The sequence below is a fragment of the Arachis duranensis genome, chromosome 6 (genome assembly GCF_000817695.3).
Source record: "Arachis duranensis cultivar V14167 chromosome 6, aradu.V14167.gnm2.J7QH, whole genome shotgun sequence".
Lineage (NCBI taxonomy): Eukaryota > Viridiplantae > Streptophyta > Magnoliopsida > Fabales > Fabaceae > Arachis > Arachis duranensis.
In genome coordinates this window covers 106,791,113-106,813,339 of record NC_029777.3, presented here as the reverse complement: position 1 = coordinate 106,813,339, position 22,227 = coordinate 106,791,113, and the positions used below count along the sequence as shown (strand labels likewise).

General features: G+C 34.5%; 1 protein-coding gene and 1 pseudogene across 1 annotated transcript; one reads left to right on the top strand and one right to left on the bottom strand.

Annotated features, from left to right (window-relative positions):
• Positions 1-4,087: 4,087 nt before the first annotated feature.
• Positions 4,088-12,231, top strand: LOC107495469 (uncharacterized; annotated as a pseudogene).
• A 1,068-nt stretch (positions 12,232-13,299) lies between these two features.
• LOC107495608 (peptidyl-prolyl cis-trans isomerase CYP57) lies at positions 13,300-18,984 on the bottom strand. The gene is made up of 10 exons (XM_016116774.3): positions 18,682-18,984; positions 17,131-17,309; positions 16,930-17,031; positions 16,741-16,838; positions 16,486-16,627; positions 16,017-16,242; positions 15,222-15,261; positions 14,024-14,231; positions 13,516-13,659; positions 13,300-13,335 (listed from the first exon to the last, which is right to left on the bottom strand). The coding sequence occupies exons 1-10, from the start codon at positions 18,899-18,901 to the stop codon at positions 13,300-13,302; spliced, it is 1,395 nt and encodes a 464-aa protein (XP_015972260.1). The 5' UTR covers positions 18,902-18,984.
• Positions 18,985-22,227: the final 3,243 nt, after the last annotated feature.

Here is a 22,227-nt window from a genome sequence, read left to right as displayed (position 1 = left end):
ATTATGAAGGGTTCCAAGTTTCCAACTGTTGACAGCCCCGCTACACCAATTATTAGGGGACCAACATTTTATGTAATGTCAACCTTAGAGAAAACCTTATTATGGAATTAAGATTTTCTTACTTTTTGTAAATTATTTATTTAATTCTCTTCTATATGGCGATACCATACTAAACTTAATTACCTAAATACTATACAAAATAAAACATGTTTTAATTTCTATTTTCTTTTACGCAAACCCTACGTCTCTCTAGAATATGTGCTTGGGGATGCTTAATCATTTCCAATTTAAACATGAGAGACTTTGACTTTGAGCATCCATGTTCACATTCACATTTTGAGATTGCTTACAAATAGGTCCTTATCTCTAGCTATACTACTCATTCATAGCAATACCCTTTTTTAAATTTTCAACAATCTACGCTGCTTTTGACTTTAATTTAATTTGTCTCAACATGCATCCTCTCTGCATAGAATCTCATATGTCTATGAAAATGAAAATTACATGGATGCATGATCAAAGTCTCACTTTCAAGTTTCAACTGTATAGTCTAGATTAGAATAGAATATGATTAGCTTAAAATTTTTATCTTGGGTAATTTATTTAAATGAATCAAATGCATTTCAAAATTATCCATATCTCTTAAAACAAAATTTTTTTCGTAAATGTCCAAGATACATTTCTATATAAATTGAATTTAATAAATTCGATTAAGTAAAAATAGTATTAAATCAAATTAAATAGATTCAATTTACATGTAACTTTAGAAAGACCTTAAATCGAAATAATGAGTTTTAAACTAGGAATGAAGATAAATCAAAACGACTAAATTCGATTTATGAATGCATGTAAATCGAACCAATTGAGTTCGATTCATAACACGTGAAGCAAGTCCATCGTAAATCGAAGCCAATATTTTGATTTACAAGCATTCCGCATCCCAACTAGTTCGAATCAAATGGATTCGATTTACGCACATTCAGCCTATATAAGCAAATCGAATTTCATTCATTCGAACTACAACCAAAATGAACCCCACACCCAACCCCACCACTCCAGAGGCGAGATTTATGAATAGCCGCCAAGAAAAGATCGAAGCTGGAGACATGGAAGACGACCCGAATCATTTATATCGACTAGATGGAGTCGTGCATATTGCTGGCGCCATCCACCTCGAGGTTAGTAAAATAGTTTTCTTTTTTAAGCAAACAATAGTTATTCTATTAGTGTTAAAATATATGGTGCGTGGTTCATTAGAGTCTATAATTAGATTAGGAAGAAAAATATTTTTTAATTAAACTGCATGGTATAGGCTAGTAAGTTATTAAGCGGTTAGATTTTGATAAATGGAGTAGGTAACTAACAAGGTTGTTTTGAAATGTAAGATATGTTAGATTTTTGAAATTCTTATTCTTATGTGCGACAAGACATGGTTAATGAGTAGCGACAGAAAAAAGTTTTCTGATTTCTTTGACTTAGATAGTTATAAGTAGAGATGTGAGGAAAGTTTAGAATTTTTATTTTTTTAATAAGTTTTTTAATAATTTTCTGTTATGGTAAACAAGTTTTCCAAGAAAGATCATACAGTGTTTATCGTTTTCATGTTTTTTATTTGTTGAAGATTGTATTGTGCATGTTATGATAATGAATTTTCTATCGTTGTGCAGCTCCATCGCTGCATCAGCAGCATGAGACGACAACAAGGTATGTCGTTGGATGATAGGATAGTTCCGTACTTGCATACGGATGGCAGGATTATACTATCTTGCGAGACTGAACGAGACATGATTTCGATTAGACAAGCCATTGGTCAGTGCATTCGTGGAGAGATGGTGGCCTGAGACACACACTTTTTACATGTCGTTCGGGAAGTGCACGATCACGCTCCAAGATGTGGCATACCAGTTAGGGCTCCCGATTGACGGTCAGTATGCCAGTGGATGCCTTACGGATTTTGCGCGATATGTTGAGGGTGGCCGGCCAGCGTGGGTATGGTTTGAGGAGTTATTGGGTGTTTTGCCTCCTGCGAACTGCATCGACAAGTTCACGATGAAGTGTACATGGTTTCAGGAGACATTTAGTGAGCTACTGCAGGGAGCAGACGATGAGACGGTTAGGAGGTATGTCCGTGCGTACATCACGATAATCCTATCCACACAGTTGTTCGGGAATAAGTCGGGTACCCGCCTGCACATTCGTTGGTTACCCTATGTTGCCCGACTAGAGGACATGGGTCAGTACAGCTGGGGGTCAGCTACCCTGTCATGGCTATTCAGATGCATGTGCCGTGTGGTGAACAGAAATGTGGTCAAGTTGGCAGGTCCACTGCAGCTCTTTCAGTCGTGGATCTTCTGGAGGTTTCCAAGTTTCCGGCCAAAGAGATTTGATTTCTTCCATTGGCCGTTGGCGTCCAAGTATTCCCCCTTCAGCTACGCATTGTGTATTTAAGAATACGAGGATTTACTTTATTTTTAATTAAATATTGAGCATTTCAAATGGTCAGGTTATCAGCCAACGTTGAGGGACAAGGGGCCCCGTGTGGCACATTGGAGGCTTAGGATAGATTTACTCCAGCACGGGGATGTGAGTATCTTTTGTTGTAACTCTGATGAGTGGTAAATTAGTATTTTCATCTTTTACTATTTATGGTGACTAACGATAAATAATTATATGCACAGTTGTTGTGGATGCTATATAGTTTGGCGGAGGTTGTTCAGGTAGTGCATCCTGAGATATTGGAGCCACAACATATGTCGTTGAATGCAAAGGAAGGAGAAGCAACTAAACCCACCTTAGGTGCAATAATCGGCACAGTTGATGAGGCACGAACAAGCATGGAACTAGAGCAGACTGGATGCGAACTTCCAAAAATAGATACCACATCAACAAGCTTAGCCAACAGTTCTGGAGTCCTCAATTCGGAGAACTGACGGCGACAATGGTGCAAAACTTGCAAGTATTCGTCATTGCCAATAACAAATGAATCATACTTTACATCATCGCGTAACACGGATATTGAAATTCTATAGAACAATTTCTCCACCCGTTTGACGCCAAGCAAACCTAATTTCTGGAGTATAGTATCTTTAAACTCAGCAAAACTCGTGGAAGGTTTGAGAAAAATACTCAGCGGGTCCTTATCAGTGAACTTAATACCTGATCGCATTTTTTTCTTAATGGACCCTCTATAGTGCACAAGAGCTACAAAACTCTCATCACTAGCCATTGTGAATCTCACTATTCTAAAAATTTCACGTTGAGCTCACATATATAGAGATCAATTATGTATAAATCAAATTAATTGGATTCGATTTAATCACATATTGAAACGAACACTAAATCGAATCCATTTCATTCGATTACCTTTTTTTTCTCGAGTCCTTATAAATTAAACTCAATTGGTTCGATTTACATGCATTCATAAATCGAATTCAATTGTTTCAATTTATGTTAATTCCTAGTTCGGAACTCATTGTTTCGATTTAAGATCTTTCTACGGTTGCATGCAAATCGAATCTATTTGATTTGATTTAGTACTATTTTCACTAAATCGAATAGAAATGTGTCTTGAAACATTCATGAATGAAATTTTGTTTTAAGATTTAGGATGCATTTGGTTTATTTAAGTAAATTATCCTTTTATCTTAGTATATACATCTAAATGAAAATTCTTATATATATAAATTACCATATTTGTATCTATAAAAAATGTAAATACTAATAAATATATCTATCAAATAAGAAAAGTAACAGTGTATCTATAAAAAATAGACTTTGTATGACAAAAATACTCAAATTTTAATTTTTTGTTAATTTTTTAATGAAATTTTCAAATTATCCTCACATTTTATTGGGAGTAGATCCTCTCCAGTGAAAAAAACTGGATAGTATCCAGTGTTTAATCTCACCCTTCATTGCTCTATCTCTCCTATTTAATATTGATCCCACTTATAGAATTAAAGGTGAGAGATCACACTTTATTCTCTCAAGTTTTAAAAAAAATGGAGAGGATCTATTTTCCATTTTATCGCCAATCTCAACTCACACACTCTCTCTACCAAAGCTTGTTCCTCTGGCAAAGTTGGCGATGCAAACGCCCTTCTTCATCTCAGATGCATTTTTCCCTGCCCCTGACACCGCCACCACCTCCACCCTTCGTCTTTCACTCCTTCAACGGTAAAAAATATCATCTCAAGCTCATCAACAACCACAAAAAGAAAATCGACAACCTCCGCCTCAAGCTCTTCTACGTCTTCCAAGACCACCGTGTGCAAGTTTCGATTCGGTGGCTGGCTTTGGTGGTGTCGCATCACCCCTCCTCCTCTATCGGTTCAAGATCTGCGTCCTCCTCCGTCTTCTATTGGTTGTGCGCCGCGCGCCACCATCTTCTTCCAATTACATATCTAGAGTATATGTGTCTTAATTTGTTGGAGTGCCACCAAAATTTGCTCTTCTCATTGCATGCGTCATTGTGGATTATCCAAAGATTCGAACCTGAGACATCCTAATTTCTTTTTTCTGTGTTCTTCAATCTCTAATCAGAAAATCAAAACTCTAGGACCTTTTTTTTTATTTTCATTTAAAGAATTGTTCATTTGAAATTAAAGTCCTGCCTTCAGTTGAATTAGTTATTTTTGGGTAGTTATAGTTGCTCTATTATTTTAGGGTTCGATACATGTGTAGTTCATTGGAATTCATTGTCCCTTTTCTTTTTTTTCGTTGTGCTAGATGACAGCGATGACCTCTTAATAGCGGAGAAAAGGGTGTTGGTCAAAGTAGTTGTTGTTGTTGGGATGAGAATAATGTTGAAGAGAGAGAGAGAGTTAAAGTTAAAGATAAAGAATAAAGTTAATTTAAGAATTTTATTAAAAAATTAACAAAAAATTAAAATTTAAGTATTTTTATTATACGAAATTTATTTTTGATGAGTATAACGTTAATTTTTTTATTTAATAAATACATTTGTCATTATTTACATTTTTTATGAGTATAAATAGTAATTTATTTTATAGGTATAATGTGTAACTTAAATTGACATGTGGTAAACTAACAAAAATATTAGAAAATGATAGAATCCCGTAGGAAATGAGGAGAATTTCAGTTTAATTTTGGATTAAACATTGGATAAATGATTATACTTTAAAAAATAGTCTAAACCCTATATATACACACACTTTAAATTATTTTTCTCAGCTAGGCAATCTTTCTCCCTTATATTTTTAGTGAATTTAATTTCTGTTTATTAACATGTTACTACGTCAATTATAAAATCTGAACACTTCAAATATAACTTTTTTACACTCTAATAATACATAAATTATATATATAATATATATCATGTATTCATGTCAATTGTCAAAGTATAAATCTAACATCATCATGCTAATTTATGTGTCGCCATATAAGGCGTTACTTGAATTAGTGCCAATTATGATGTCAAAAAAGTTATGTTGTTACGTGGAGCGTGTTATATATAAAATTGCACTTCACTTTAAAGTGTGAAAAAAAGGGCACTCTAATATGGGTGTTATCTTGTGATAACTACCCTCATTAAAAGGGGCGTTATTCCGAAACTATACTATTTAGTATTCGCAATTTATACTTTGGTACCATAAAAAAGAATGTCAGTGATGAATAAAGAATTGAGTAGGTTTTGGGGGGTTATATTTCAAAAAAAGGGCTAATTAAAACCAAACACCATCTATTAAACACATTATGTGGTTGAACACTTTTCTACAATGGGCTCCATACGTACATTTTCATAGCAACTTACGTAAAATGAAGTGAAAATCTATATGATAATGACTTATTTTTAATTTTTATCCACTACCTAAATCAAAACTTCTTGTTTTTTTGTCTTATTTTTTAATGTATCTTGTCAAGATATATGTTAAAATATCACTTTTAATGGTATTTATATAGAATTTAAATAAAATTTTAGATTGTTTGAGATCTCTTTAAAAATTTTTGAAAAATTATAGAATACTTCAAAAAGTCTTAAAAGAGTTTGGAAGACATTAGAATGTTCTAGAAAATTCTGAAAAATTATAAAATATTCTAAAAGAATATGAATATGTATAGAAATTCGAAGAGATATGAAGAATAATTTATGAATATTTAAAAAAATGTGGTATGTTAAATATTTGTAACGAAAATTTTAAAATCTAAACCATTAATTAAAAATCATAATTGTCCATTTTGAGTTTGATGTGCAGATAATCTATAACAAATATTATTGTAAAATGTTCTTTTCACCAATTTTTTTTCTTTCTATTCTATTCTATTATGTTCTTAATTTTGTTAGGTACAGGAAGTTAGACTAATTCAATCTTAACTCAAAATGTTGAGTGAATCTAGGTGTTAGTATAATAGGGTTGAAATGTGTCCAAAATCATAATAAGATACTGTCGATAATAAAAATTAGAAAAATGTCATTAGAATTTATTATTTTTTATCATTATTTAGCTATTAACTCAAATTTTTTAATTTAATTTTTTTAGTTTAATAATTTAATAACGTAATTTATCTTATATTTTTTAAACATTAATAACTAAATAATAACAAAAAATCATAATTTTTATTAGTCCTCTGGTATTCCTATAATGGTTAATACCCTTGCCATTTGAATCTCCCTTTAGGTGAATTAATTTTTTCTTACTTTATTATTATTATTGTTGTAACAATACATTAACATTCAATCAAATGCAACTAATATACCAAAAAAATTGCTACTTTTGTAAATCTAATTTATACATAATAGCGTGGGTGGGTATGTATCCGGTGTTAAGGAGGGTTCTTCTCGAGAGGGATTAGAAAAGCCATCCAAAGTCTCTTTTAGAGATAAAATCATTGGTGCAGAAAAGTATAAAACCTTTGCATTAGTAGGGTCTTTATCTGGATGGTATCGCGACGGTGACAGATAAGCAGGGTGATTCTCATCCACCAAGTGTAAGTTTTACCAAGGAAGTAAAGAGCTGTCTAGCTGAACCTTATAAGGAAACCATCGTTATCAAGGTGTTGGATAAGCATTATGGCTACACGGCTCTCATGCATAAGTTTCGGATAGTATGGCCCATCAAAGGAGGGTTTGATTTGTTGGATGTGGGGTTTGGGTATTTTTTGGTTAAATTTGATATTGCTGCGGATCATGAGAAAGTCATTCTTGGTGGCCCCGTGGTTGATAGACGGTCACTATGTTGCAGTAAAGCCATGGGATGTGGATTTTAGGCCATGCGAAAAATCCTTTGGATTAACGCTAGTATGGATTCAAGTTTCGGGACTTCCAATTTGGTGCTATCAGGAACAAGCAATGCTACGAATTGCTTCTGCAACAGGGTTTCGGTGAAAGTAGATTTGGCCACTAAGCTTGCAAAAAGAGGAAAATATGCCCGAGTTTATGTTCAAATTAATCTTGGATTGCCTGTAATCAAACATATTATAGTGGAGGGTGTGACTCATGAAGTGGAGTATGAGAGTTTACAGATGATTTGTGCTACTTGTGCACGGTATGGGCATGATAAATCATTGTGCATAGAGAAGGAGTCCTTGAAAGGAAACGGAAATTCCTTTCGTGATGGAAAAAATAATGAAGCCCCGACACTAGTGCCACACAACAATCATGAGATTCATAAAGAGGCTGAATTAGAAGCTCGTGATTGGGGTGAGAATTCTCGTAATTTGGGTGAGAAATTAGGAGTTGTTAAAGGGAAGGATGTGGTTACGAAATTATTGGCTCCTCACGTGCCTAATGGTCATGTTAATGAGGCATGCATGGATGATGGAGAGGGTTGGCAACAAGTGCTGCGTAAGGGAAAATTCACAATGGGCCAGTCATCAGGTTTGAAGGACCAAGATGGAAAGCAGCACAAGTATGGTTCGAGAAGAGTTCCAAGGCCCAATTTGCATGGTGATGGAGGCAAATCAATTGGCATTAGGATGGGGAAGCGAGAAAAACATGAAATTGCACCATCTCCATCGCGCAGAACTCCTGCACTTCGTGGAATTTCTCTACGGAAGCATCCTCGGCCTTCCTCCCTGCAGAACTCGCTAGTTGATAAAAATTGTGGCACAACGGAGGAAACCTTAGTAGATGGAAACATGGCAGGTGCAGTATTAGGGGGTCCGAAGGTGGCAATTATTGAGAATCAGAGTGTGCCAGTACCGCAGGACAAACCACCTATTGAGGTTGGTGATTCTGTTTAGAGTTTATGTTCTTATTTATTCTGTCTCTATTATTTAGGGATAGTTTAAATATGATTGTTTGGAATATTAGGGGTGCTTCTAATAAATTAGCCCGGGTGCATTGTAAGGAACTTGTTAGAAAATTTAGACATGTTTTTTATTGTGGTTGAAACTCACTCCCCTTTTCAGCATTTAAAATTGTTTTGGAAAAGGTTGGGGTATCACTCTGTTGGTATAGTAGAAGCAGAGGGGCATAAGGGAGGTATTTGGTTTCTATCCTCTATGAAGGATGTTTGTTGTAAGTTCATTGATGCTTTTGATCAAGGTGTTACTGTTGAGGTTCAATTTGATAATTTAATTTGGAGGTGTAGAGGTATTTATGGCAGTCCTCAAATTAATAAAAGGATTCTCCTTTGGGATTATCTTGTTGCACAATCCATGGTTTTTCAAGGACCTTGGATTGTTCTTGGTGATTTTAATGAAGTCAAATTTTCTCATGAATCTAAGGGCTGTCAATTTTCTCACCAAAGAGCAGACATGTTTGCTAATTCATTAGGGGATAGTGGTTTGTTTGATCTGAAGACTATTGGGAGGCGATTTTCTTGGTACAGAAGGGTGAAAATTTATGTTGACATGGCAAAAAAGCTTGATCAAGTCTGTATAAATAGTAGTTGGTTATCTATCTTTCCAGAGGCTTATGCAGAAGTTTTAAATAGGCTTCAGTCTGATCATTGCCCTATTCTGGTGCGTTGTAAAGGTCGTCCTCAGCCTAAAGGGAATCGACCTTTTCGATTTGTCGCTGCTTGGGCTACTCATCCTGGGTTTAGGGATATTGTGAATCAGTCATGGTGGTCTGGTAATAAAGGAATTCATGGCAAGCTTTCGAAAGTACATAAGAATTCACTAGAGTTTAACTCGAAGGTATTTGGTAACATTTTTGTTAAGAAATGTGAATTAGAGTAGCAGATTAATTATTTACAAAAGCGTTTGAAAGTGGTGGATAGTATTTATTTGTATCAGAAAGAGCAACAGTTGCTTGATGATTATAATAATACTCTAGTGCAAGAAGAGCTCCTATGGTTCCAAAAGTCTAGAGAGCAGTGGGTAAAGTTTGGGGATAGGAATACAAGATTCTTTCATATTCAAACTCTTGCGCGAAGGAAGCATAATAAGATTCATGGCCTTTTTTTCAAGGATGGAGTGTGGGAAACTGATCCAGAGGTTCTGAGTCAAGAAGCAGAGTCTTTTTATAAAAACTTATTCTATCATTTGGATGATGTTGATTTGGGTTGCCTTGGTGATGTGCCTCTTCCTTCTCTGAATGAGGAAGCTTGCAATAATCTTACGGCACTAGTTACTATGGAGGAAGTCAGAACAACTGTTTTTCACATGAACTCTTTTAAAACTCCCGGTCTTGATGAGTTTCAAGCTTTCTTCTTTAAAGAATATTGGTAGATCATTGGTCTTGATGTTTGGAAGATGGTTAAGCAAGCATTTTCCGGTGTTACTCTTGATCCGAGAATGTTGGAGACTTTACTGGTTCTTATTCCAAAGGTTGAATCGCCGGTATCTATGAAAGATTTCAGGCCGATTAGTCTCTGCAATGTAGTTTACAAGATCATCACGAAGGTCCTTGTTAATAGGCTTCGTCCTCATCTTGCAAAGATTGTTGGCCCGCTTCAAGGAGGATTTATTCCGGGACGAAAAACTCCTGACAACATCATTATTGCTCAAGAAGTCCTCCACTTTATGAAAAAGACTAAATCAAAGAAAGACACACTGGCCTTTAAGATTGATCTGGAGAAAGCTTATGACAGAGTTGACTAGAGGTTTTTAGCTCATACCTTTAAGAGCTTTGGTTTTTCTATTCCTACAATTAATTTGATTATGAATTGTGTCACTGCTTCTTCTTTATCTATTATTTGGAATGGGAATCGTATGAATGGCTTTACTCCTAGCCAAGGTCTTAGACAAGGAGATCCTATGCACCGTATCTTTTTGTGTTGTGTATGGAGTGATTGGCATGCTTTATTAGTCATCAGGTTGATTTGGGCTTGTGGGAGCTAGTTGCTATTTCTAGAGGGGGACCAAGAATATCCCACTTAATGTTTGCAGATGACTTGCTTCTATTCTGTAAAGCTATAAAGAGACAAGTGTAAAATGTGATGTTAGTTTTAGAGACTTTTTGCAAAGCATCTGGGATGAAGATTAATGTGGAGAAGTCTAAAGCGCTTTGCTCCAAGAATATCTCTGCAACAAGGAAAGAGGTTTTCACTGGGGTATCCTCTATCAGATTTGTCCAGGACTTGGGCAAGTATCTTGGAGTTACCTTTAACCATTCTAGGGTGACTCGTTCAGCTTTCAATGGTGTTCTGGATAAGATTCGGAGTAGGCTAGCAAGCTAGAAAGGGAGTTTACTCAATCGGGCTAGTAGACTCTGCTTGGTTAATTCTGTTGCAGCCGCTATTCCCACGTACCAGATGCATGTCTCTATTTTTCCCAAATGAATCATTAGTAAATTGGAGTCTATGATGAGGAATTTTGTTTGGAAAGAACAAGTTGATAGAAGAGGATTGAATCTTGTTAGTTGGAAGGTACTGGTTACTCCAAAAAAATATGGAGGTTTGGGGATTAGAGATCCTTATTGTGTAAATATTGCCCTTCTTGGGAAGATAATTTGGACTTTTTTCCAACAGCCAAATAAGCTATGGGTCTAATTGTTGGATGCCAAATACCGATCATTTCTATATGGATGTTTTAGTTATCCTAAGACCAAGGACTCTCCCATTTGGAGGTGTCTTTGCAAGGCTTGGAAATTGCTGAAGGATGGGTTTGCTTGGTGTATTGGAGATTTGAACCAGAATTTTTTGTTTTCTAGCTGGAGGAGAGAATGATGGTTATCTAATGAGATGGATTATGTCCATATTTCTGATTCGAATCTCCGAATACAGGATATTTGGTCGGTTGGTAGGTGGCATTTGAATACTCTTTATTCTCCTTTATCCCAAAATCTGAAAGGTAATATTCTCTCTTACAATCCACATGAACAAGCAGGTCTAGAAGTGGGTTGGTATTTGTGTGGGTCTGCTGCCAAAGTCTATAACTCACGCAATAGTTACTTGTGGTTGTGTAAGCAGCTGTTTGGTTGGGAGGAGCGGGAGAATTGGCGTTGGCTTTGGCGTCAGCTTATTCCGGAAAAGCATAAGTTTTTGGCTTGGTTGTGTCTTAAGGAGGCTCTTCCTACTGCAAGTTTTCGCTTTAGAAGAAGGATATCGTCATCGGATAGGTGTCCAAAATGTCCAAAAGCTCAGCTTGTCTGGCATAGGTTGGATATTTCTTGTCATCCTTTGGATTTGAAGAACTGGTTCTTATATCATAGCAGAGAGCATCCATTCAAGTTTTTTTTTTTGGACTTTGGTGGATATGGCGAGTAAAGAATAATGACATCTTTAATCCTCATGAAACTTGGCCTCCGGAAAAAGTGATTGTCTGGCATTAACTTCAGAAAAGGAGCTTAGGAATATTTTTGAATTACAATGTATGTCCCTTTTCTCTACTCTAAATGGTTTTTGGAATCCCCCATCCATTAACACTTTTAAGATTAATTGTGATGCTAGTTATTTTGGTTCGGGTGATAGTGTTGGTTTTGCTTGTGTTATTAGAGATTGTAATGGGAGTTGGCAAATGGGGTGTTTGGGAATGATTGAGAGTAATAGTATTCTTCAAGGAGAATTATTTGCTATTTGGAGAGGATATCTCTTAGCTTGGGATGCGGGTCAACGAGATGTTATTTGTGAGACGGATTGTGTGGAAGAATTTAATCTTGTTACTCAAGATGGTTTTGGGTTTATTGATCCATTGGTGCTCAAAATAAGAGATATCATGCATTGGAATTAGTGTGTTGACTTTCGTTTGATTATGAAAGATGCAAACACAGTGGCAGATACTATGGCAAAGATGGCGATGGAGTTACAACTTTTGCATGTGGAGTTTCTTTCACCTTGGAAGGAATTTAAGAGTAGTCTTAAACGGGACTGTCCCTCTATTTAAGCAGTTCCTTGTTTTGTTTATTTCGTTTTTCTTTGTTTAGTTTATTTCAGTCACAAAAAAAATCTTATTATATATGCTATGTACGTAATTTTCGATTTTTGAAAAAAAAAAGTCAATAATTCCTTCTCATAATAAATATCCAAATATAAAAATAAAAAGTGTCAAATTTTCTGAAAAGAATGACTAATTAAATTGAGCGCAGGTTGTCCAGTTATCTCTGACATCGTTGTCATAGGTGCATTTGGAAATCGAAATGTTAGGTATGGATCAACAATGAGGACAAGTTGCAAAACTGCACAACGATTTCAACGAAAGCTGCAAAATGCAATATCCTTACAGACCATGAAAACAATACTTTTCAACCTAACTAGGTTTATAATATTAACATACCTATATCAAGACCTACACATGGTTCTCCATAAATTATGTAATTTTACATACAAAATACACTTTTAACCTTCCCTAAAATTTAAATTATATAATATTTAATATGCTTGCATTATATAAAATGTAATATATGTTTAATTAATGTAGACCCGAACATCACATAATCTCAGGAGATTCTTTGATTTGAATGCCTATCATAACTGTTTACTTAAGAAATTTTCAGGTTGCTCAAAGAACTTGGTCCGCTGATATGTCCCCTTCTAGCTTGCTTACATAGTAACCATCAAAACTCAGAATTTTCGCCACATTTCAGGCAAGTTAGAAGCTTAATAAATTTTCTGTTTTATGTCCAAGAAAAACCTTACTCCTAAATTAATTAGTCCGATGATTACAACATCCAATATCAAAACATATAAACCACATATATCTTAAAAAAACTAGAGAACATTTTTTTTATATTGGACAAAAAAATTACAATAAACTCAAAGTAGGTGCTGTCATAGGGACACGTAGAGTTCATGAAATTTTTCACCATTTGGAGTTGAACGAGTGTCCACACCTACCAAGTCCACTCAACTCGGTGCGACAACTATCTCCTAAGTTTGGCAAGCTTGATATACATTGTGTTCCGCCGGTGCCGGGAAGTGTCTTGTGTCTCCCAAACCAGTCAGCTTTGTGTATTTAAATGTTCGGGTCTTCGTTGCGAGACATGCGATCCTGCATATATTTACAGGGAATATCATAAGCAAAAAAACATAAGATGCTGGAAATGGGATAAAAAAATGTGGTTAAATTCACCCAATTCAGTAGTAAACTTTTTTTCTTTTTCATCTTAGGCCGGCGACTTATTGTGTACAAACATTTAAACAGCCTCCTCTGCGACAAGAGAAAAATTACCTTGCCAGACTCCGGGGCAAATTTTAAGCCAACACTTTTCCAGTCAGACAGTTCTTTGTCATCAACAACATCAGTAGATTCACTGGCTTTGGGTGCCGACTTTGCTGATAAGGAATTTTTGAATTTCTCGAGTTTGGCAAGAACCTGAGGATAGAAATACAGGGGAAAAAAAAAGGGTTAGTCATCTAGAGTGATTAAAAATACCCATATGCTTTATCCATAGAAAATAACCCATATATTTTTTGAAAAAAAAATGTTTAACTCTAGTACTCTATAACCTATTAGCATAAAAGTTTTCACACATTATATTTCACGAAACAGCAAAATACTCCAATAACACATTTTTCCATTTTCAGCCTTTAAAATGTTCCCTGTTATCATGTCAAGTTACTATTCCCAGTTGAAACACCGTTCTTCAAACCTAGAACAATATCACTTGGACACCAGCAAAAAACATGTAAACAAAAAAAAATGGTAAATAAAAATAAGACAAGGGAAAAAAACGTACATCATCTTCACGCCCTTGTAATCTGCGTCTCTTCTGTTTCTGCAACTGTCTTCCTCTCTCAGCTTCATTCAGTAGCTGCAAATCTGCATCAGCATTAGCAATACGTTCAGCTCTTGCTTCAGACCCTATTCCCTTCTTCTTCAAGGACAACTTTTCCGCCCTCGGTTTATCATCATCATCATCATCAACCACCCGTGAAGCATTTGACCTGGCAGGAAGAAAAACCCAATCACATACTGAAACTCATGCTGATTAAAAAATAAAAACTCTAACGTAATTCCAAAATCCCCAGAACAAGCTTGCATATGTAGAACATACAACTGCAATAAACTATATTCTGATATAGCAAGAAATAACTGTCAAATCAAGATCAAGAAGCTAAATAAATGCGAATCTACTTGATAGCTGATAGTCACCTGCTTCTTTATGCATCTATTTTTATTTATTTTTTATTTGTTTATACTTATAAAAGATTCCCTTATAACTGATGTGAATAGCTAAAGTTTTTCCCCCTCCCTTCTTAACAAGGAAAATATATTGAAAAGATTGACCTTGGGAAAAGATGGGAGGATACAAGACTCTCTTTGGGAAAAAAAATAATAAAGAAGTCAATGGAGCATTGTTTTCCAATATCACAACATATTTGAGATGGAAATTCCTCTAAAAAAGACCATGTGCTTTACACCATAGTGGTCAAGTGTTTAATTCGATGCCACAAAACATCTTTGATCTTTAGAGGTTCTGGAGATTCTGGCAATGAAACTGCAAGGCTACTCTAGCAACTAGTATCCTTTTAAGAAATTAGGGACAAACATGTATAAACTCAGTGAGACATGCTGCCAAGAACAAGCATATTGCCAACCGTGTGTCATCCGGAGTAACAAGATACAAATAGCTTTGTCCCGCACAATCAAAGTAAGGAACAAGATACGGGCACTTGCCACACATAAATGAGCATCATCAATGATGGATTCTTGTTTTATGTCATATTATACAATTTAAGAGATATAATTATGTAAATTGCGAGCATCCAGTCGGCACATAGTGAACGAAAAAAGTGATTCTATTCCTCAAGAAAAATTGTGTACCAAAAACATGACATAAATTTGATTTATAGCACAATGTATATTACTGCAGACAGGTATTTAATATATCAATGTGAAAACCAAAAATGAATTTTAAATTTGGATAATTTTACCTGGCTGCTGAAATATCCCGGCGCTCTGGACTGGATCTTCCTGCATATTAAAATAAAAGTTGGTAAGCCTAAATTACAATCCAACTCAATAATCATTAATCTGTTACCTGGTTACCCCTATGATAGTTAAATTTAAATAATCTTTATATGTTTGTGACTTCCATTTTTTCTGTTGTGAAATACAAAACTAAGTAAATGTTCTCCAAGGGTGTTGATTCGGCAAACGGGTATTTTACAGTCAAAATAGTGATCTAAAATCAATGATGGTGTGTATCAAACTCTCAGTTGTTTTCATATGGTAATGCTAAACTCTTCAAACCATGACATCAACTTGCAAAGTAAAGTCAGGACATCACTCTCTTTAAAAAAAAATCAGGACATCACTTGTTAAGGCTAACATTTTACGCTGGATCCTTCTCCAATTTCCTTTGACAAGTGGCACATAATTGATAATTCTATGACTTGAATGTGCCACATTTTGGTTTCCTTCACAATTTTCTAATTCTATTTTCCCAATTCTCTATTGCTTCTAGTTTCTTGTATCTGTTTTCTGCAACAAACATTACCACAAGCTGCTTAAGTCTCCAAAGGTACCTCTTTCCTATGCCTAGTTACTAAGTTTACTGCCATGTAGGAAGAAAAAGTGGCAGTCTAGTTTATTAGAATAAAACAGGTTTATGTCAGTTATGAGCTCAAAGAAACTTTCCTCGGTAAAGCCATGACTATTTCCTATAACAAAGGTTGAGATTTTTACAAGCTACAATATAAATATATGAAAAATGATGACAGACATACCATTTTGCACCTTTGGCTTGGGAGGAAGGTCACCCAACTCCTTCCGCTTTTTCAGTATTCGCCTGCGCATTCTTGCATCAAAATCTGCTTCATTGCCATCGTCTTCGTCGTCGTCGTCGTCATCACTTGAATCAATTTTACTAGTTTCTAACTCTTTCCGAGGCTCTTCCTTCTTGGTTTTTAGTGCATCTCTTACAGTTAACTGCAAATCCCTTGTTGCTTTACTCTGCAACATAAAAACAACTAATATTATATTTGTGGTTATTTGATATAACATTTACACCATTAGGTTCTTGTAAAAATATGGACTTTCAGGCGAGATTATTGGAATAACGATGTAGTGCAGATTTTAGTTCCATAAAGTATAAACAAATAAAACAATATTCAGTAACTTATTAGTATGTGGAATTTATCAAGCAAGGCTTCTACTTGAGAAGAAAAACAAAAACGAAAGCAAAGGTCATATTACCATTTCATTGTTGGGAGTTTCTTCCTTCAAAAGACGAGGATCATTCAAGACATCATGACTGCTCTTAATCTTTTGCTTCACCAATGCCAATTCCTTTTCTTCTTCTTCAGCTTCTTCCCCAAACGAAAGCAAGTTCAATTTTCTGCATTATGAAATTATTAAAATCAAGCAACAATTGACTCAAATACTTGCCAACACAAACCAATGCATTGAGTTCTACAAAATCGGCTCTCTTAGGTATGAGACAGGACTTACTTCACACCCTTTGTCTTCAAACCTTTATTTTCTGTAACAGGTGTAGCTTTAGTCTGAAGATTTCTTGGCACAATATCTTCAAATGGGTTCCATAATACCTACCAAGAAGAAACTGTGGAGGTGAAATTCTTACTTCCGCGGACGTAAATTTCAAGATTTTTGGATATGCTAGTCAAAATATAAACATACCTCAACTGATAATATCTTTGGAGGTGGATCTAAAGGCCGGTCGTTTTTATCAGTTTCAACTTCACCCAGCCTTAAAAGATTATACATTGTATCTCCTGTTACCTGAGATAAAATAACGAGTTCATCAACCACGGATCCCTAAAAAATTACAAAATTCTTGCAGGAAAAAAAGGAGGTTCTGACGCAACAACATTCCAGTACCTTTCCAAAAATAGTATGCTTCCGATCAAGCCAGTCACAACGGTCAAGGGTAATGAAAAACTGACTCCCATTTGAATTAGGTGGCCCAGCATTGGCCATTGCAACCAATCCTCTGTGCTTGAATTTCAGACGCGAATGAAACTCATCGGCAAAAACATCCCCATAAATACTCTCACCTCCTAAACAATACATTATTTGCAAACAAACAAAAAAGACATCATTTCACAATTAAAAGATCACACATACATCTTCAATACAGATCAAATTTGAGAAGAAAACACGTGTTTTTTTTTCAAATATAAATATTTAATAGCCAGAATATCAAGGAGAAAATGTTTTGACATTGTGTTTAAACAACTTTCACTACTTCAACTTATCTAACTACTTTCAAAATCTTAGTCAATATAGTACAAAGGATGGCAAGGAAACATTATTCTTTCTTTCCCCAAAACAGTCCAATGGCTATATTGAATTATTGATTTAAAAACAACAGGCCAAATGACTTAACATTGCTTTCCACTATTGGACGGACTTGCATTTCCTATTCTGAATCATCACCACACCATTGTTCGGTCTAAACAAATTGTGATAAAATTTCTGCCAGATAATTTTAGTTGTGCAACAATGTTCTTCACCCAAATTTCTAGTAAAACTTTGCTTATAAACTGTTATGAACACAAAATAAGCTAATTTAAACACAGGCATAATATCAAACCTACTACCAATCACAAATCATACCAATTTTAATTATACCATTGTAATATAATTCACCCCCCCCCCAAAAAAAAACCCTTTAATAGTTGTTTAAAAATGAAAAATGAAAATAAGCGGAAACACCAACCTACTCATAACTCCAAACCAAAAACGGCCATAACAAATCATACTAAATCAGCTACTCACAAAACACACCAAAACAAGGTATACAATACCTATTCTTCCAATTCGAACACTAAATTCTTTAAAACCATAGCCCAACATTGAATAAACAACGTGTCCAACTACATTTTTTCCCCTGAAACTTTCGATAGGAAGAGAGTCAACAGAGTCACCAACTCACTATAGATTGAATTTCAACACTTAATTCATAATTCTAAAACCCAGTACTCAATTAAACCGCATGCCCATTCTCAATTGTGCTAAAAAATTTCAAGAGAAAGATGTTAAGGGTGTTTCCAAGCTTCAATTCTGACACCTAATTCGATAAACACTTGAAACCAGCTCTGAATTAAACTTAGTGCCCGATTCCAAAGCTAATCAAAGCAGAAAGAGTGAAAGAGAGCACAGTATCGCCAAAGCTTCAATGTATCAACACTGTATTCAGGAAGACTAGAAGAACCCAACACTGACTCAAACCACATACTCATTTCCAATCAAGCTGAAAATTTTGGGAAAAAGAGTGAAAATTATGTATCGCAAAAGCTTCAATTTTGACACTAAGTTCCTAGAATTAAACAACATGAGCATTCATGAATCCACAGAAGAACAACCTAACCTTAAATTAAAGCACGTGGGAAATTCCAATGATGGTGAAAAGAGGGGGTTTAGGGTTACCAGTGCCGGTGCCGGTGGGATCACCACCCTGAACAAGAAAGTCCTTGATGACGCGGTGGAAGATGGTGTTGTCGTAGTAACCTTCCATGCAGAGCTGAACGAAGTTCCTGACAGCTTTGGGTGCTTCCTTCGGCCATAGCTCGATGTCGAGTGGGCCCCGCGTTGTGTTGACCACCACCTTCCCCTTCGTCGGCGGTTCCAAAACGTATACCGTCGACATCTCTTCCTTATTATTCTTCTGATTCTCGACAAACGATTATTTTGATTCTGATTTCTCCCAAAACGGAGGGTTTTCGTTGCGATTTCTCTCCCCAGTAACGGAGGTAGGAAAAAAAAACCGAACTGGCCGGTTCAATCGGAAAGACCAGGAAACAAATTTTCAACCGATTCGGCTCAGAGAAAAGTCGATTTCAAATAAAAAAAAAATCAATACAATTAGTTTAACCGATTCGATTTTTATTAAAAAATAAAAATTAATTAAACAATTAATTAAAAAATATTTTTAACAATATATAATATATTATTTTATTATATTCAATATAATTATAATAAATTTTTTAAGTTTTAAATATTTAATTTTATCAATTTAATAACTATTCTTATTTTAGAAAAGGTGAAAACTCAAGTGAATGTGAAGTTGATATCTAAGAGTCGTTAGATGAAAATTTAGTTAAATCAATCAAATTATCTAATGGCTCTCAATGAAATCAACTGCACTTGAGTTTCCACCTTTAAAAATAACCACTCTTTTTCTTCGCTTCTTATGACTTACAACTAATAACGGCAAAAATCTATAGTTGTTTCACGTTAGGGCTATACTACATATCTAAGTATTTTTTTTATCCAAATTTTATTCAAGTGGATTTAACACCAACAAAAATCACTCTCATTAATAACGTGTTTGGTTCATTATACAGAAGACTCCTTTGAATTTGATTTTATTTTATATAATGGATAATGTTCCATTCATTTAGTATTATATAATTGTTTCACCTTAATAACGTGTTCAGTTCATTATACAGAAAGCTGTTTTGAATTTGATTTTATATAATAAATAATGTTACGTTCATTTAGTATTATATAATTATTTCATCTTAATAATATGTTCAGTTCATTATGAATTGAATTAAATGAACGCATGTGTTCTTAATTGAATTGAATTGAATGGATAATATCTAAGAGGAGCGTAATTTGAAGAGTTATTATAATAACTTGGATAGATTTAGATAAAAACTTTGTTTGGAGAGTTTTTTATTTTTAATATTGGGCCTATGTTAGTGTTATCCACTGAAATGGCCAAAAATACGTATTTAACGCCATTGTGGGGATACAGAAAAACGTCGTTGCCATTTTCTCAGCGACGTCAGTTTCATTCTTCAACAAAACGTCGAGGTTTTGTACAAAACGTCAGTGATATTTTGTGTATGCATGGTTAATACGTGGGAGAAAATATCTCCTTCTCACCGGCGTGAAGATTTTTAACCCCTTCTCTTTTCCATTTCTTCATCTTCTCTTCAGTTCTACCACAAAACGTCTCCTTCCATCCTTATCAATCTTACCCCACCAAAAATAAAGAAACCCACAAAACAAAATGACAGCTTCCATACTGGAGACCATTCACCACAACTAAACCAAAGTCTTCCATTCACGTAAATGATTTAGTGATTGCCCTTTTTTTTTTTGAACTGAAACTATGAACAAAATTTTTTTGAACTATAGACTAAGACTTTGTAATTTTTTTAGGTTATTTTACTATTAATTAATAGTAAGTTAATTAATTATTAGTACTTAGTAGTAGTATTATCGGCGTTAGTATAGCATTATAGGTGTTAGTTAGTGTTAGGATTAGTTTTAGTAAATTAATTATTGTTAGTTAGTGACTTAGTTACTGTTAGGCTGTTAGCGTTAATTTAGGTTATTGTTATTTAAAATTTGAAATAGCTGTTTTGAAAAACATAATCATCTAAGAAATTTTTTTACTTTATAATTGATTTATAACTTTGTTAATTTAAAAAACAGAATTAAAAAAGAATTAGTTAATAATTTTCAGAATTTTTTTTAACTTACGTAAAATATTAGTTTCAGTAATTATTAATTTATATTTTAGTTTTGGTTGAAATATTTAATTAATTCTGAATTATTATAAAAAAAGTATTTAAAGTAGAATAATTTAAAAATTATTTTAATTTTTTTAATTTACATAAAACATTAGCTTCAGTTATTATTAATTCATGCTTTTAGTGATGTTAGTTTAGTTTAGTTTTGGTTGAAATATTCTTTAGTTAAATTTGAATTATTATTAGAAAATAGAATAGAATTAATTATAGTTACGTTATTTTTATTATTATTAATTTTTAGGATATATTAATTTCGGTTTTATTTTGGAATGTGTTTTTAATAAAAAAATAGAATTATTAAAGATATATTAATAATAAATTTTCATATATTTCAAATATATTTTAAAAAAATATTTTAATTATTTAAATATGTCCTTTTTAATCCAGAGTTTAAAAAAGAGGAAGATGGGAAAACGTGACATCATACGTGCTGAAGATCATATTGTAAAATATCTTTGACATTCTGTATATGTAAGTAATTTTTATGTTTACTGTAGTAGTTAATAATTAGTAGTTTATTTACTAATAATCAATTATTAGAATATGTAGTGATTTAGTAAGTGTTGAATATAATAGTAGTCATGAACTGGTTATAGTAATTTACTATTAATGATTAAATTTTGTTTTCAGGTTCAAGAAATTTGCACATGAGACATTTACATCAAATAGACTCATATGATAATAGAGTGGAAGAACAACTGAAGGCGAGCGGGTTCTATTATGTTTCTCAAATTGGGAGGATCGTGTCTCATAGGCCGACTGTAGACGCACTGGTTGAAAGGTGGCGTCCGGAAACGCACACGTTTCATCTTCCATATGGTGAGTGCACGATCACTTTGGAGGACGTCGCAATGATTCTTGGACTCCGAACTGATGGTTTGCCAGTGACTGAATCAACTGATCATAGTACAAGTGGGTTAGAAAATGAGTGCTTGCAAATGTGTGCCGTCAATCTGAACCACTGGCTTGCAACTTCTGAATGCTTTAATGCATGGGTAGAAAGCCCAGAAGACTCGTGTCAGAATCCGAAGATCTTCAACTAACTCATCCCCTCGATAGCCATATGCAGTTTCATACTCAACAGCTGCTGATGGCTCTTTTGCAACCATTGCTTCAAACCATGTGGGCAAAGCTTCATATGAAGATTCCCACCCACCAAATATTTTTTCCACTGCCTTTTGCTTGGCCAACCATGCTTTGCGATAACTTATCGTGTAGTTGAATTTCGATTATACTTCAGCAATGACAGATTTTACCTTTATGGACGGGTCAGCCTCAACTAATGGCTTTATTGCTTCTGCAATTGTTTCAGAGTCCAGTTTAGCATGATCCTGAGATATGGTACTTCTGGTGCACATGTGACTACCATTGTACCTCCTTATCACCCAACAATACTGTCTTTTCATAAGACTAACTCTGATAAGCCAAT